This window comes from Lethenteron reissneri, chromosome 46, assembly GCF_015708825.2.
Source record: "Lethenteron reissneri isolate LAM-NWPU_2019-01 chromosome 46, ASM1570882v1, whole genome shotgun sequence".
Lineage (NCBI taxonomy): Eukaryota > Metazoa > Chordata > Hyperoartia > Petromyzontiformes > Petromyzontidae > Lethenteron > Lethenteron reissneri.
In genome coordinates this window covers 12,481,447-12,493,666 of record NC_083824.1, presented here as the reverse complement: position 1 = coordinate 12,493,666, position 12,220 = coordinate 12,481,447, and the positions used below count along the sequence as shown (strand labels likewise).

At 56.1% G+C, this 12,220-nt stretch overlaps 1 protein-coding gene across 3 annotated transcripts in view; it reads right to left on the bottom strand.

Moving 5' to 3' along the window:
* Positions 1 to 145: 145 nt before the first annotated feature.
* LOC133354284 (solute carrier organic anion transporter family member 4C1-like) overlaps positions 146 to 12,220 on the bottom strand; it is a 32,397-nt gene continuing 20,322 nt past the window's right edge. For 2 of the 3 annotated variants that reach the window (XM_061571014.1, XM_061571013.1), the window contains exons 8-14: positions 9,576 to 9,720; positions 8,383 to 8,578; positions 8,043 to 8,187; positions 6,205 to 6,383; positions 5,560 to 5,624; positions 4,686 to 4,823; positions 146 to 2,424 (exon numbers count right to left, since the gene is read on the bottom strand). In XM_061571014.1, the coding sequence (XP_061426998.1) occupies positions 2,213 to 2,424; positions 4,686 to 4,823; positions 5,560 to 5,624; positions 6,205 to 6,383; positions 8,043 to 8,187; positions 8,383 to 8,578; positions 9,576 to 9,720 (1,080 nt within the window). In that variant the 3' untranslated portion in view covers positions 146 to 2,212. Of the gene's footprint in view, positions 2,484 to 4,685; positions 4,824 to 5,559; positions 5,625 to 6,204; positions 6,384 to 8,042; positions 8,188 to 8,382; positions 8,579 to 9,575; positions 9,721 to 12,220 lie in introns of all 3 variants that reach the window. The other variant, XM_061571015.1, reaches the window with a different exon arrangement.

The following is a 12,220-nucleotide window of genomic DNA, read 5'->3' as shown; positions in this document are numbered from 1 at the left end:
CTTCATATCTCATCGGATTCCTCCTCCGGTCTAAATGCGGATTCCGATTCGACGCGCGATCACGCAGCGACGACCATATTCATGATGATGCATCGCACCACTGCGAGTACGACACGAACGACGATGCACAAAACGCCACGAGAACTTTACAAAATTCTGCTTTTATTAAACCTCAACGGTAGCGAGCCTCTCTTCAGCGGCGGTGACTTTCTACGCGAGCGTCGCGCGCAGTGGACACGCGTCCGCAGAACTCCGTGACAACACGCACACACTCATTTATGTTTCTCAAATCACACGAAACCGCTTCCCAAGTGGACACGCGCACACACGTCAACGTTAGCGTAGAGCGAACGTCGAAACCGGACCCCGAGTTGCGCTTGCCTGGAAGCCAACGCCGCCGCAATTGGGCGCCCCCCAGAAGGAAGGCCGCGTCGCTGGTGGGATGTGTAAAAACGACGCGTCCATTTGTCACCTTTGTTGGCGCTAACCAATGAGCGTTGGCGGCTGCGGTGGCTTCCATGACATTCGCGCAGGCCAGAGAGAGAGAACGAGAGATTTTATTCAATGCCACCAAGCAAAAACGTTGCCGTGAGCTCTCTGGTTCCTGGCGCACCGCAGAGGAGACCGCTGGGGGGGGGGGGGGGGGGGGGTCATGAAAGGATCGGGTGAGCGACTTGTAGGGTGGGAACAGATCAGGGCAGCACGGTGTGGTCGCTGTCACCGGGAGGCGGATGAGGTAGAGATGGGTGGGACCACGGTGACATTGAGATCCGGACACGATGTTTCGGGCGCAACACAACCACAGCAAGAAACACTTCAGCAATTGTTTATTGCTGTGGTTGTCCCACCTGATGACGGCCGCTTGTGTTGCGCCCGAAACGTCGTGATTTTATTTATTTGATTTTATACCTACGTGACTTTACCGAAAGAACCAAAAGTATGGATCCCTGTAGTTACAAAAACTTAAAACTAGATTTACACTTCAATCAACCAATGCTTGCTTTAGACCCTGTGGCGGGGGGGGGAGTGCGGGGGTGACGCTCGTGCCTCACAGCCAGGAGGGGCTGGGTGAGATCCCCAACCCGGGCGCCTCTCTGCGTGGAGTCTGTATGTCCTCCTCCGTCTCTCGCTCCCCAGCCCCCTGGTCTGCGTGGGTTCCCTCCGGGATCTCCCAATGCTGACAAATCGCCTGCAAGTTACTCGATTGGGTTCACACACGGCAGCAAGCGGTAGCAAGCGGTGGCATCGTCCCCGACTGCGAACACCTGGCAGGACCCTCCTGAAAAGTAGTCTTGAGACTCGGTGAGGATCTCCTGGGTGATGCAAGTGTAGCAATAATCATAATACATGGAGCTGGTAAAAAAAAAGTGCAGTGTCAATATTCAAATATTAAGAGGCCACGTAATTGTCGACTGTCTGTGTGCAGAGGCCGGGGATGACGTCCAAACGCGAATCTATACAACGATGGCAGATCAGCAATGCGGGGCATATGAGGTTCGGATGAGGATTTGCATGTTTTATTTGTATTATCATATGATCTTACTTTGTATTTATAGAGCGCCTTAGCTCAAGGTGCCCGATGACATGGTTCTACAAGCGGTAACAAGGGCAGTGCAAGGGCCGAGGAAGGAGTGACCGTAACAAGAGGAGGGCACGTGGGGTCACGGAAGGGCTGTAGGGGGGGTCGGAGGGGCGAGGAGAGGGAAGGGAATGGGCAATAGAGAAGAGGTGAGGCTTTAAGAGATGAACGGAAGGGGGTTAAAGAGGGAGACTGCTTCATGTTCCGTTTGTTTACCCAGGACAGCCTCACCGAGTCTCATGACCGTTTTGCAGGAGGGTCCTGCCAAGTTTTCGCCACAGCTCGTGACGATGGGCCACGCGTGTAATTGCAAGCGGGCACATTTGCGGTGTCGCGTTTTCAAATTGGCACCGCGACGCCGGCACGGCCTAACTCCTGCTGATGGCGTCACGGCATCCCTAAAGAGCAGCACATCCCTAACGAGCAGCGCATCCCTAACGAGCAGCGCGGGACGGGCGGGCGGGGTGGCGTGACATCTTTGGTCGTTAGTGGCGCCGGCTTGAAATCCTCGTCACCTCACAGCAGCGTGCTTCAACATCCCATCTCGAGCGTTCCGATTGCCCTGCTGCGGCCGAGCCAAGAGGATCCCCCCAGCGGCAGCTGTCCCCGTCAGAATCTGCTACGGCGGTTCGCTCAGAGGTCAACTTGCTCGATACATCGCATCCGGCGGCGGACAGACCACGGCCGATGACGACGATGACGAAGCGTCGCTAGAGCTGCTTGCTCTCGATGCACGAGGGGACGTCGCTGTAGCCGCTGTCCAGCGAGCTGGCCGCGGGGTCCGGGAGGTGCGACGAGTCCAGGGGATCTGCGCCGTCCGCCGGGGCGGCCGTTTTCGCCGGCCCCTTGTACACGAAGAAGGCCACCAGGAAGAAGACGATGGTCACCACCTTGCAGCACGCGCCTGCGGGACACGCGCACGCGGGACACGCGCACGTGGGACACGCGCACGCGGGACACGCGCACGCGGGACACGCGCACGTGGGACACGCGCACGTGGGACACGCGCACGCGGGACACGCGCACGCGGGACACGCGCACGCGGGACACGCGCACGCGGGACACGCGCACGTGGGACACGCGCACGTGGGACACGCGCACGTGGGACACGCGCACGCGGGACACGCGCACGCGGGACACGCGCACGCGGGACACGCGCACGCGGGACACGCGCACGCGGGACACGCGCACGCGGGACACGCGCACGCGGGACACGCGCACGTGGGACACGCGCACGTGGGACACGCGCACGTGGGACACGCGCACGTGGGACACGCGCACGCCCGGGGAGGGAAAGGTCGCGCGTCAACACGTCAGGGGTAGCGCCGCCGCTCGGCGTGACGTTCCCGACGACGTTCCCGACGACGTTCCCCACGTCCCGGACAACGTTCCCAACGACATTCCCGATGATCTCGACGACGTTCCCCACGTCCCACGCGCTGCGAGGAGCTTCTCCAGGGAGCGAACTGCGCGCGGAGCGGAGCGTGGGACGTTGCGCCGAGCAAGGCGCGACGCAATCCGAAGACTCAAGAGTCGGTGTTCCGCAGTGAAAGCCTCGAAGGTTGGTGGATCACGCAGAGATGTTGTTAAACTCCATTCCCGTGGGCATCGAGGAGGAGCCGTGCGTACGTGTGTTGAACTTCTTTCGCACCGTACGTAGCCAACCGTGTTAATTGGTACAGTAATGTTTGGTCTATGGGATAGAGTGTTGCCCCCTTACACGTGTGCATTTCGCCCCACGTGTAAACACTCATTAATTGGCCAATAACACCTTCATATATAGAGGACCGCAGACCTTTGGGGGGGGGGGGGTGGGGAAATGTGGCGCCTGCTGCTGCTGCTGGTGCTGCTGCTGCCTTCCCGCTCGTGACTGCGGTTGCCGCTCGCACCGCGGGGACGTCGCCGCCCCTCTACGCGAGCGAGGGGTGAGGACTGCCGCAGCGTTGCGAGCTGACGACAATATTCTTTCATTATTGCCGAGTCTCAAAACGCACTTTCAGGTTTTCGCAGAAGGGCCGAAGTTGCTGCCATGGAGTGCGTGCGTGGTGCTGGCCACCCACCCCCTCCCGTGCCACAGAGCCGGCCTTCATAGGTGCTGCTCGCAAACAGCACTTGCCCCAACAGTCTGTTAAGGCTACACTACTGGGGGATCTTTGTCTTTTGTCTGCGTGCACAATTACGTGTTTGCTCTGTGTCACTTGACACCAGGACAGCCTTGCACACGAGACGTTCCATCTAAAGGAACTATTCATGTTAAATATTTTAACTTATCAAGTAAATAAAAATACCAGAATCCCTCTCCATTGCTTGTGTGCGTACAAATCTTTACCTTTCAATTCCACCTCTACACCAAACCCCCGTGAGCATTCCTCTTCCCGCACCGCGGCACTCATGCCCAACGCTCGCCCTGACACTGAATCGCCAGCCCAACGCTAATGATGCATCGAACACAGTCTGTTGGGGAGTCTTTACCTCATCCCAACTGTGTGATGTGCGGGGAATGTTTCAGCATTGGGGATGTTTTGACCCGAATCCCGGTCACACCGCGTGGGTGGGTTGCCAGCTCTGTCCGGAACCTGGCGACGCGGAACCGCCACCGTGTGGCAAAGCGGGCGAGCCCAGCGCTCCGCCAGTGCTAGCCGTGTGCCTGCGGCGCATCCCTGGCAATCATGTACAGCATGTTTAGACTTCTTTCGCGCCGTACGTAGCCAATCGCGCTAAACGGAGGTGCGGCGGAAGGACAACAAACTAAGCACAAAAAGCTGTTGTCAAGAAATTAGTTTTCAATCGAAACTTAAAAGTGCATAGCTCAAGTGGCTTCCTAACATCAGAAGAGTGTTCCAGACGGCCACAGAAACGCATCTGAAAGCGCCACGCGATGCTTTGACCGATGGCCAGCAGAGCCGCCCCTAGGAGTTACGGCGAATCGGGGCGACCACCCCGGGTCACGTGCTTTGGGGGGCCCCTCGCTTCGACGTCAGATGTAATATTTCCGGTTTAGTTTGAAGGCGTCAGGGGGGGGGGGGGGGGGGGGATGCCCACGTGGCGCGGTTTGCCCCGGGCCCTGAGGCCGTCCATGGCGTGGGGCCGCCACGCGACGACGTACCGATGGCGAGCAGCAGCAGCGACATGGTGGGGTTGTCGTACGTCCAGCACGCGCCGCGCTCCCCGCACGGCTTCTCGCTCCACAGGATGCACGTCTTGTCGATGATCACTCCGAAGAGGATCGGCCCGGGGATGGTGCCTTCGACGGGTGCAACAAACGAAGAGAACGCACATTCGCGATGATAATCGTCAATGTGATGGTGATCCGTCATTCATTTCTCTTGGGTCGGATCGTCGCGTTTAGGTCGTTTAACTCTAACCCTCCGCCACTTGCCAGTGACAATCAAATAAAGTCGTCACGTGATGGGCAAATATGCAAATTGATTTATCAGCAAAAGTCGAGGAAGAGGAGGGATATTGATAACCAAAGCAGCATTTCGACTGTTTAGTCCGACGTTTCGCCGGAGCGTGAATGCTCCTTCCTGATCCGAGTGCTTAAGTAGGCGCCATGACGTCATCGGCACGGCGTCACCATGCCACAGCACGTGAAACTAGCCTGCCAATCACACAGCCAGACAGCCAGCAATCGACTGTCAGTATTAAACTGAATTACGTGAAGGTAACGGACTGAGTCACCCCCCCCCCGCCAACCAGGATGAGAACTCGCAACCTTCCTATTGCGAGCCGCTGGTTCTACCGCCACCGTGCCGGTTACAACTCTGACGGTGCTGTTTGTTGCTGGCCGCTTGGGGTTTTGGGGTTTTGAGCCTTTGGGCAACTCTGGCTCAGTAACCGCGCCGAAACAAGAAACCGCGGCGGTGCCGGTGGTGGCGGTAGTGGAGGCGGGGTGGGGGCGGCGGTGCCGGTGGGGGCGGCGGTGTGGGTCGCGACCCCGTGAGACCCCGTGAGGAGGGGAGGGCGGAGGGCAACATTACCCAGCGCGCGGATGAAGAGCCACTGCACGCCCAGAGCAAACGAGCGCTGGCTCGCCGGGACACACCTGCGCCACACAAAGACAAAGATCCCCCGTGTAGCCTTAACAGACTGTAGGGACAAGTGCTGTTAGCGAGCACCTATGAAGGCTGGCACGGCACACGAGGGGGTGGGTGGCCAGCACCACGCCCGGCGATGTTTACACACCGCACCAGGTACTCATTTGAGGCTGAGTCGACCTAGGGGAGGTCCAGGACCGGTTCGGATAATATAATCGTCACTGGTGTTGGTGGCCGTGAGGGTCACCGGGTTCGTAGCACTAACCGCTACCCCACCGCTCCTCCCACGCAGCAGACATTGGGCGTCGTTCAAGGCCAAACTCTCCTGCACTCAACACCACACGGCACTCGGTGGAGAATATCCATCTCTCCATGGCGGCGGTGGTGGTGGTGGTTTGGTGGTGGTTGGTGGTGGTGGTAGTGGTAGTGGTGGAAGTGGTGGTGGTAGTGGTGGTAGTTGGTGGTGGTAGTTGGTGGTGGTAGTTGGTGGTGGTAGTGGTGGTGGTAGTGGTGGAAGTGGTGGCGGTGGTGGTAGTGGTGGTGGTAGTAGTGGTGGTGGCGGCAGTGTTGTTGCTGCACTGAGCTCACCGCAGCGTGATGTTGATGGCGGGCGTGTTGGAGATGAAGGTGAAGATGATGACGAGGAGGAAGATGCCGAGGAAAAGAGGCATGTTGGTGCACGTCGAGCCGCACTTCCCCTGCTCCACGCTGGGGCCCACGCTGGGGCCTTCTCCTCCCAGCCCGACACAAGAGCAGTTCGCAAAACCCTGCAGCCAGCCAGTCACCATCAACATCACCATCAACATCACCATCAACATCACCATCAACATCACCATCAATATCTCCATCAACATCACCATCAACATCACCATCAACATCACCATCAACATCACCATCAACATCACCATCAATATCTCCATCAACATCACCATCAACATCACCATCAACATCACCATCAACATCACCATCAACATCACCATCAACATCACCATCAACATCACCATCATTAGCAGCAGCACGGCCGGCGACGTTGCAGTGGTGACGTCACCATCACTTAGTGGTCAATGGCAGGTGTTGGTGTTGATATTGGAGTGTGTGAGTGAGAGAGTGTGTGTGTAAGTGAGAGTGTGCATGAGTGAGAGAGTGTGTGGATGAGAGGGTGTGTGTGTGAGAGAGTGTGTGTGTGAGTGAGAGTGTGTGAGAGAGAGTGTGTGTGTGAGAGAGTGTGCGTGAGTGAGAGAGCGTGTGGATGAGACAGTGTGTGAGTGTGTGGAGCGGTAGTGTAGTGGTTAGCGCTACGCTGCGCTACGAACCCAGCGACCGAGTTCAATTCCCGCTCACGGCAAATACCAGAGACATTTATCTGAACTGGTCATGAACCTCCCCTAGGTAGACTCAGTGGCAAATTATTACCGAGTGCAGTGTAAGCATTGCCAATAGGGAGACAAAGGCGGCCGGGCGTGGTGCTGGCAACCCACCCCCTCGTGTGCCGTTCCGGCCTTCATAGATGCTCGCTCACAGCACTTGCCCCAACAGTCTGCTGAGACTATACGGGGGATCTTTGTCTTTGTGCGAGTGAGTGAGTGGGTGAGAACGTGTTCTCTCTTCCCTGTTCCGTACGGGTCTCCTCCGAGTTCTCCGGCTTCCCCCCAAGGCTAAAATAAACCCCTGTGCAACGTCATAGGTATTGGCCAAACACGACACCGCCGGTGGTGTAGTGTGGCGAGTCCGGGGAGGGCGCTCCGTGCCTTGAGCGAGAGCACAGTTACACGTCTGCGATTTGACGACCGAGCTACAGTCGGAGAGTTTGTGTATCTTACAACGCTCGAGTCGGTGTGCGTGTGCGGTATCCGCGTGGCCATGTTTTACGCGCTCGCAGCCTCTGCAGTTGTTCCACACTCAAGGTGGGGGGGGGGGGGCGCGTTGCTGCTCTCTCGTGCTTTCCAAATTGAGTGACCGGCGCCGTAACCTTTCAGAAATTTGGCGAAATTTTCTCCCGTGATGCCCGGCGCTCAACGGCCGCTGCGTCTCGGATCGACGTCGCGGGAAACTTTGACGTCCACTGTGAGCGAAGCGGACGGCGCGTAGTTTCCCGCTTCACGGTGAACGCACCGCCGCAGTTAATAACCGGGGCTTTCCTGTCAGATTCGAACCGCGGATACCTGCAGAAAGCGGCGGACGCGCTTCCGTTGGGTCCTGTGCAGGTTGCGCTTGAATTTTTTAATTCCTCTGGCTACAAACAGGCATCGAGATGGGGGATTAACCTCAACCGAGTCCGCGACCCCGAAATCATTTCAGAGCCCGGCACACCGCATCCAGTCTTCCCTCTCGTCGTAGGCCGCGGCAGGCGACGCGGCGACCGGCGAGTGAGAACCGGCACGCCAGGCGCAGTGGCGTGCCGGGGCGGAATGCGCCGAGCGTGGCACCTGTGGGATGCTGGTGGTGCAGCCCGCGTAGCAGGCGGAGAAGAACTGCACTCCGTCGTCGGTGCAGACCGGCGCGAAGAGCGAACGCTCGCAGCCGCAGGGCGCGTTGCACTCGGCCTCCAGCATCAGCAGCGCCTCGCCAGACCTGGGGCACAGCGCCGCCGCTCGCTCGGTTCCTCGCTCAACCGCTCAGTCGCTTGGTCGCTCGCTCGCTCAGGTCATTGGGGCGGCAGGACCCGTGTGTGCGCGTGTACCCAAGCGTGTGTACCCGCGCGTGCGTGCGTACCCAAGCGTGCGTGCGTACCCAAGCGTGCGTGCGTACCCAAGCGTGCGTGCGTACCCGTTGTAGGGCTGCGTGACCCCGGCGAAGGGCGCGTTCTCGCAGCTCGCAAAGTAGAAGACGGCGCAGAGCGCCAGCGAAGCCAACGAGGAGCCGGACGCCAGCAGCAGCGTCCGGCGGCACGACAGGTGGAGCTTGCTGACCAGGAGGCCCCCCAGGACCTGACCCACCACCGCCCCCGGTATGCTCACCAAGCCTAGCGGGGGGCGGGCACGGGGGGGGGCGCACGGCGGGGGCACGGTGGGGGCATGGCGGGAGCACGGGGGGGGCACGGCGGGGGCACGGTGGGGGTATGGTGGGCACGGGGGGGGCGGGCACAGGGGGGGGGGGGCACGGCGCACCGTTATGTCCACTGCGCCACCCAGGTGAGCTTCACGGAGTCTCAGACGCAGTAGGGGGCGATGCTGCTGCTGCTGCTGTGCGATTGCGATGGAGTAATTTGCAGGTCATTGTACAGCATTGGGATATGTGGGCGGTGACATTGCGGGTGTGAGTTTAGCTACGGGAAGAAACCGGAGAACCCGGAGGAAACCCATGCAGAACCAGGGGAGAGCAAACAAACTCTGCACGGAACAAACTCTACAGTGAACAAACTCGACGATGAAGACAATGACGATGATGATGACGATGACGATAACGATGACGACAACGATGATGATGATGATGACGATGATGATGACGATGATGACGACGATGATGATGACGATGATGACGACGACGACGATGATGATGACGATGATGACGATGATGACGACGATGATGATGACGAGGATGACGATGATGATGACGACGACGATGACGATGATGACGACGACGATGATGATGACGATGACGACGATGATGATGATGACGATGATGATGACGACGATGATGATGACGATGACGACGATGACGACGATGACGACGATGATGACGACGATGATGACGATGATGACGACAACGATGATGATGACGAGGATGACGATGACGACGATGATGACGATGATGACGACGATGATGACGACGACGATGATGATGACGATGACGACGATGACGACGATGATGACGATGATGACGACGATGATGACGATGATGACGACGACGATGATGATGACGAGGATGACGATGATGATGACGACGATGATGATGACGATGACGACGATGACGACGATGACGACGATGACGACGATGCAATAAGAATGGCAGAGCGCTACCTCCAAGCAGCGCTGCGAAGGAGGACGTCTGGCCGAACTGGTTCTCGATGAACTTGGGCATGAAGGTGATGAACCCAGCGACCACGAGGCCCTCGGTGGAGCCGGCCACCGTCACACACATGAACACCGCGTTCTTCACCAGCAGCTGGCATGCACACACACGAGCACACACACATGAGCACACACACATTAACACACACACATGAACACACACATGAACACCGCGTTCTTCACCAGCAGCTGGCACGAACACACACATAAACATACACACACACGAACACACACACACATGAACACACTGTTGTTTATGTTGGGTATGAAAATTTGTTATGTTGTATGCGTGCGTGGGTGAAATTATTATGTTGTATATGTGGGTTATGAATATTCAGTGGAAATAATAATAATTAAATGAAATTTGGCCAAATGTGTAATTACCCGGAAATATGTTAATTTATGTAATTACGCACATTTTATTATGCCAATTCGAGAGGTAATCGTATTAATTATGCGAGTGGGTGTAATTATGATAATGCAAGTCGTTATGATAACCAGACCCCGGTTCACCCCGTTATCGCTTTAACGTTTACTGAGTATGTATTAGTGTGTTTATTAAGGTCACCAAGTTCAAATCTCAACGCAGAAGCAGATCTTATGCATAGATTTCAGGAAAGAATCACACAACCACTTCTGTATTGATCAATTTATTACTAATTCAACCTTAACTATGATATAGTATGCGAACTCTCAATCCCGGAACGTCAATACGGCATCAATACAGTATCATCAACGATTGTCGGATTTCACTTCGACAACTGCACATGGATCCCGCCTAACGCGATGGTTGTTAGTGAGAGAGAGAGTCGTTAAAACGTGCAAATACTATGCTAAGAAAACCTTAACGTTAATAAATGATTATACTCAATATTGTTCACGCAGTACCGCACTCCTTATTGATCATACGCAACCCTTATCACGTTGTTAACACCTTGGGTCACGGAACAGTTGAATATTCTGTAGAGGATGCGAGTACGTGCGGCGATTATGACTGAAAGATACTTGAAAGATTATACGGCGATAAAAAAAAAACACAATCAAAACAGTTATTATTCTTAAAGGCACCAATCTCAACAGATACATCGGCAGGTTATCTCAGAACGGCTCGGAGTAAGGGCCTGCGACGGTGCTCCTTTTCCGAAGATCGTTATCTTATACCAAGTTTACTAATTGGGGACCAGATCACCTGATAAGGATCCGGTGGGCCACCACTCCCCACGTGAGCGTGGCTCGGCGGAAGGAGGTGCCAAGAATCAGTTCGTATTGATGGATCTGTTGGGAATTTATGCGATTAAGAGTACAGCCCACTAAATATTAAAGATAAAAATTAAGAATACTCTTATACGACGGAGGCCACCACTCGGTCTCGTTGTGATGCCTTCCCAGCCACGGATGACTTATGGGTTCGAGTGTGTTTGAGTGGTAAGAGTTGTCTTGAATAGTCAGTGTTCGGAGTCGATTCTTTATGTCAAACAGACGCCTGGTGGTCGTGTGGTGAGGGGGCGGTGCGCGTCATACGTATCAGGCGCTCTCCTGTCACCGTGGTGAATTGGCTCGGATGGCTGTTGATACGCTGTCGCAGTTCGGAACCCGGTCGGTAGGTGGCGCCCACAACTCGCTCGTAGCGTGCAGCGTTGGATCGTCGCCAAGTCGCGACGCTCACCACCGGCGGCAGCGGAGATCTCCGGCGGCAGCAGAGATTGACGAGCTGAAGATGAGTCGAGCCGACCCGCTGGTCGCAGCTCGCTCCTGAGTCGACCCTCCCGGTCGAGCTCGCTCCTGGGTCGACCCGCTGGTCGCCCTCGCTCCTGAGTCGACTCTCTGGTCGCACTCCTGAGTGGACCCGCTCTGTCGCACTCGTTCCTGAGTCGACTCTCTGGTCGCACTCCTGAGTGGACCCACTGGTCGCACTCGTTCCTGAGTCGACCCTCCCGGTCGAGCTTCTGAGTGGACCCTCCCGTCGCACTGGTTTCCAATGTTCAGGATCCGTTCCTTTATGCTGAAAAATCCCCCTGGATCCCGCCCACAAGGCGGGCTTCCGATTTTTGCTGTGTCAGGATCTGTCCGTAGGCAGGTGTGTCCATGTGTGTGTCCGTATGTCCTTGTGTGCATCACTGACGGTATATTCCGTTGTCAACTCCCTCCATAAAACCCACGAGCAAACAACCAGATGTTACAAATTGTCTCGAAGTCGTCTCTCTGTCTGGGTGCAATTTATCTCTTGTCTGGCCTTCTTCATGAACCCAAAACACAGACGTTACAAATCGTCTCATAGGCGTCTTTGTTCGTGTTGCACAACCTGGAGGGGGGCAACACTCTCTCCGACCCGGCGCACAAAGAAATGGTTAAAAGTTTTAAGTTAACATTTGTCCCTTACTATTTCACAGTTATGATTCTGTATGTAACCTAAGGTCTGTCGTTTCCCATCGTGGTTCCCGACCCAAGTGTAGGTGTTTCCCCGAGCGTACACACACTCCTATCCCGCGCTGCGGGGATACAAAGACGGCCGGGATCTCCCTTTCTCTCCGACCCTGGGTTTAACATCGTTTTTTTTTTATTATGTATTTATATTCGACCTGGTGGTGATTCAT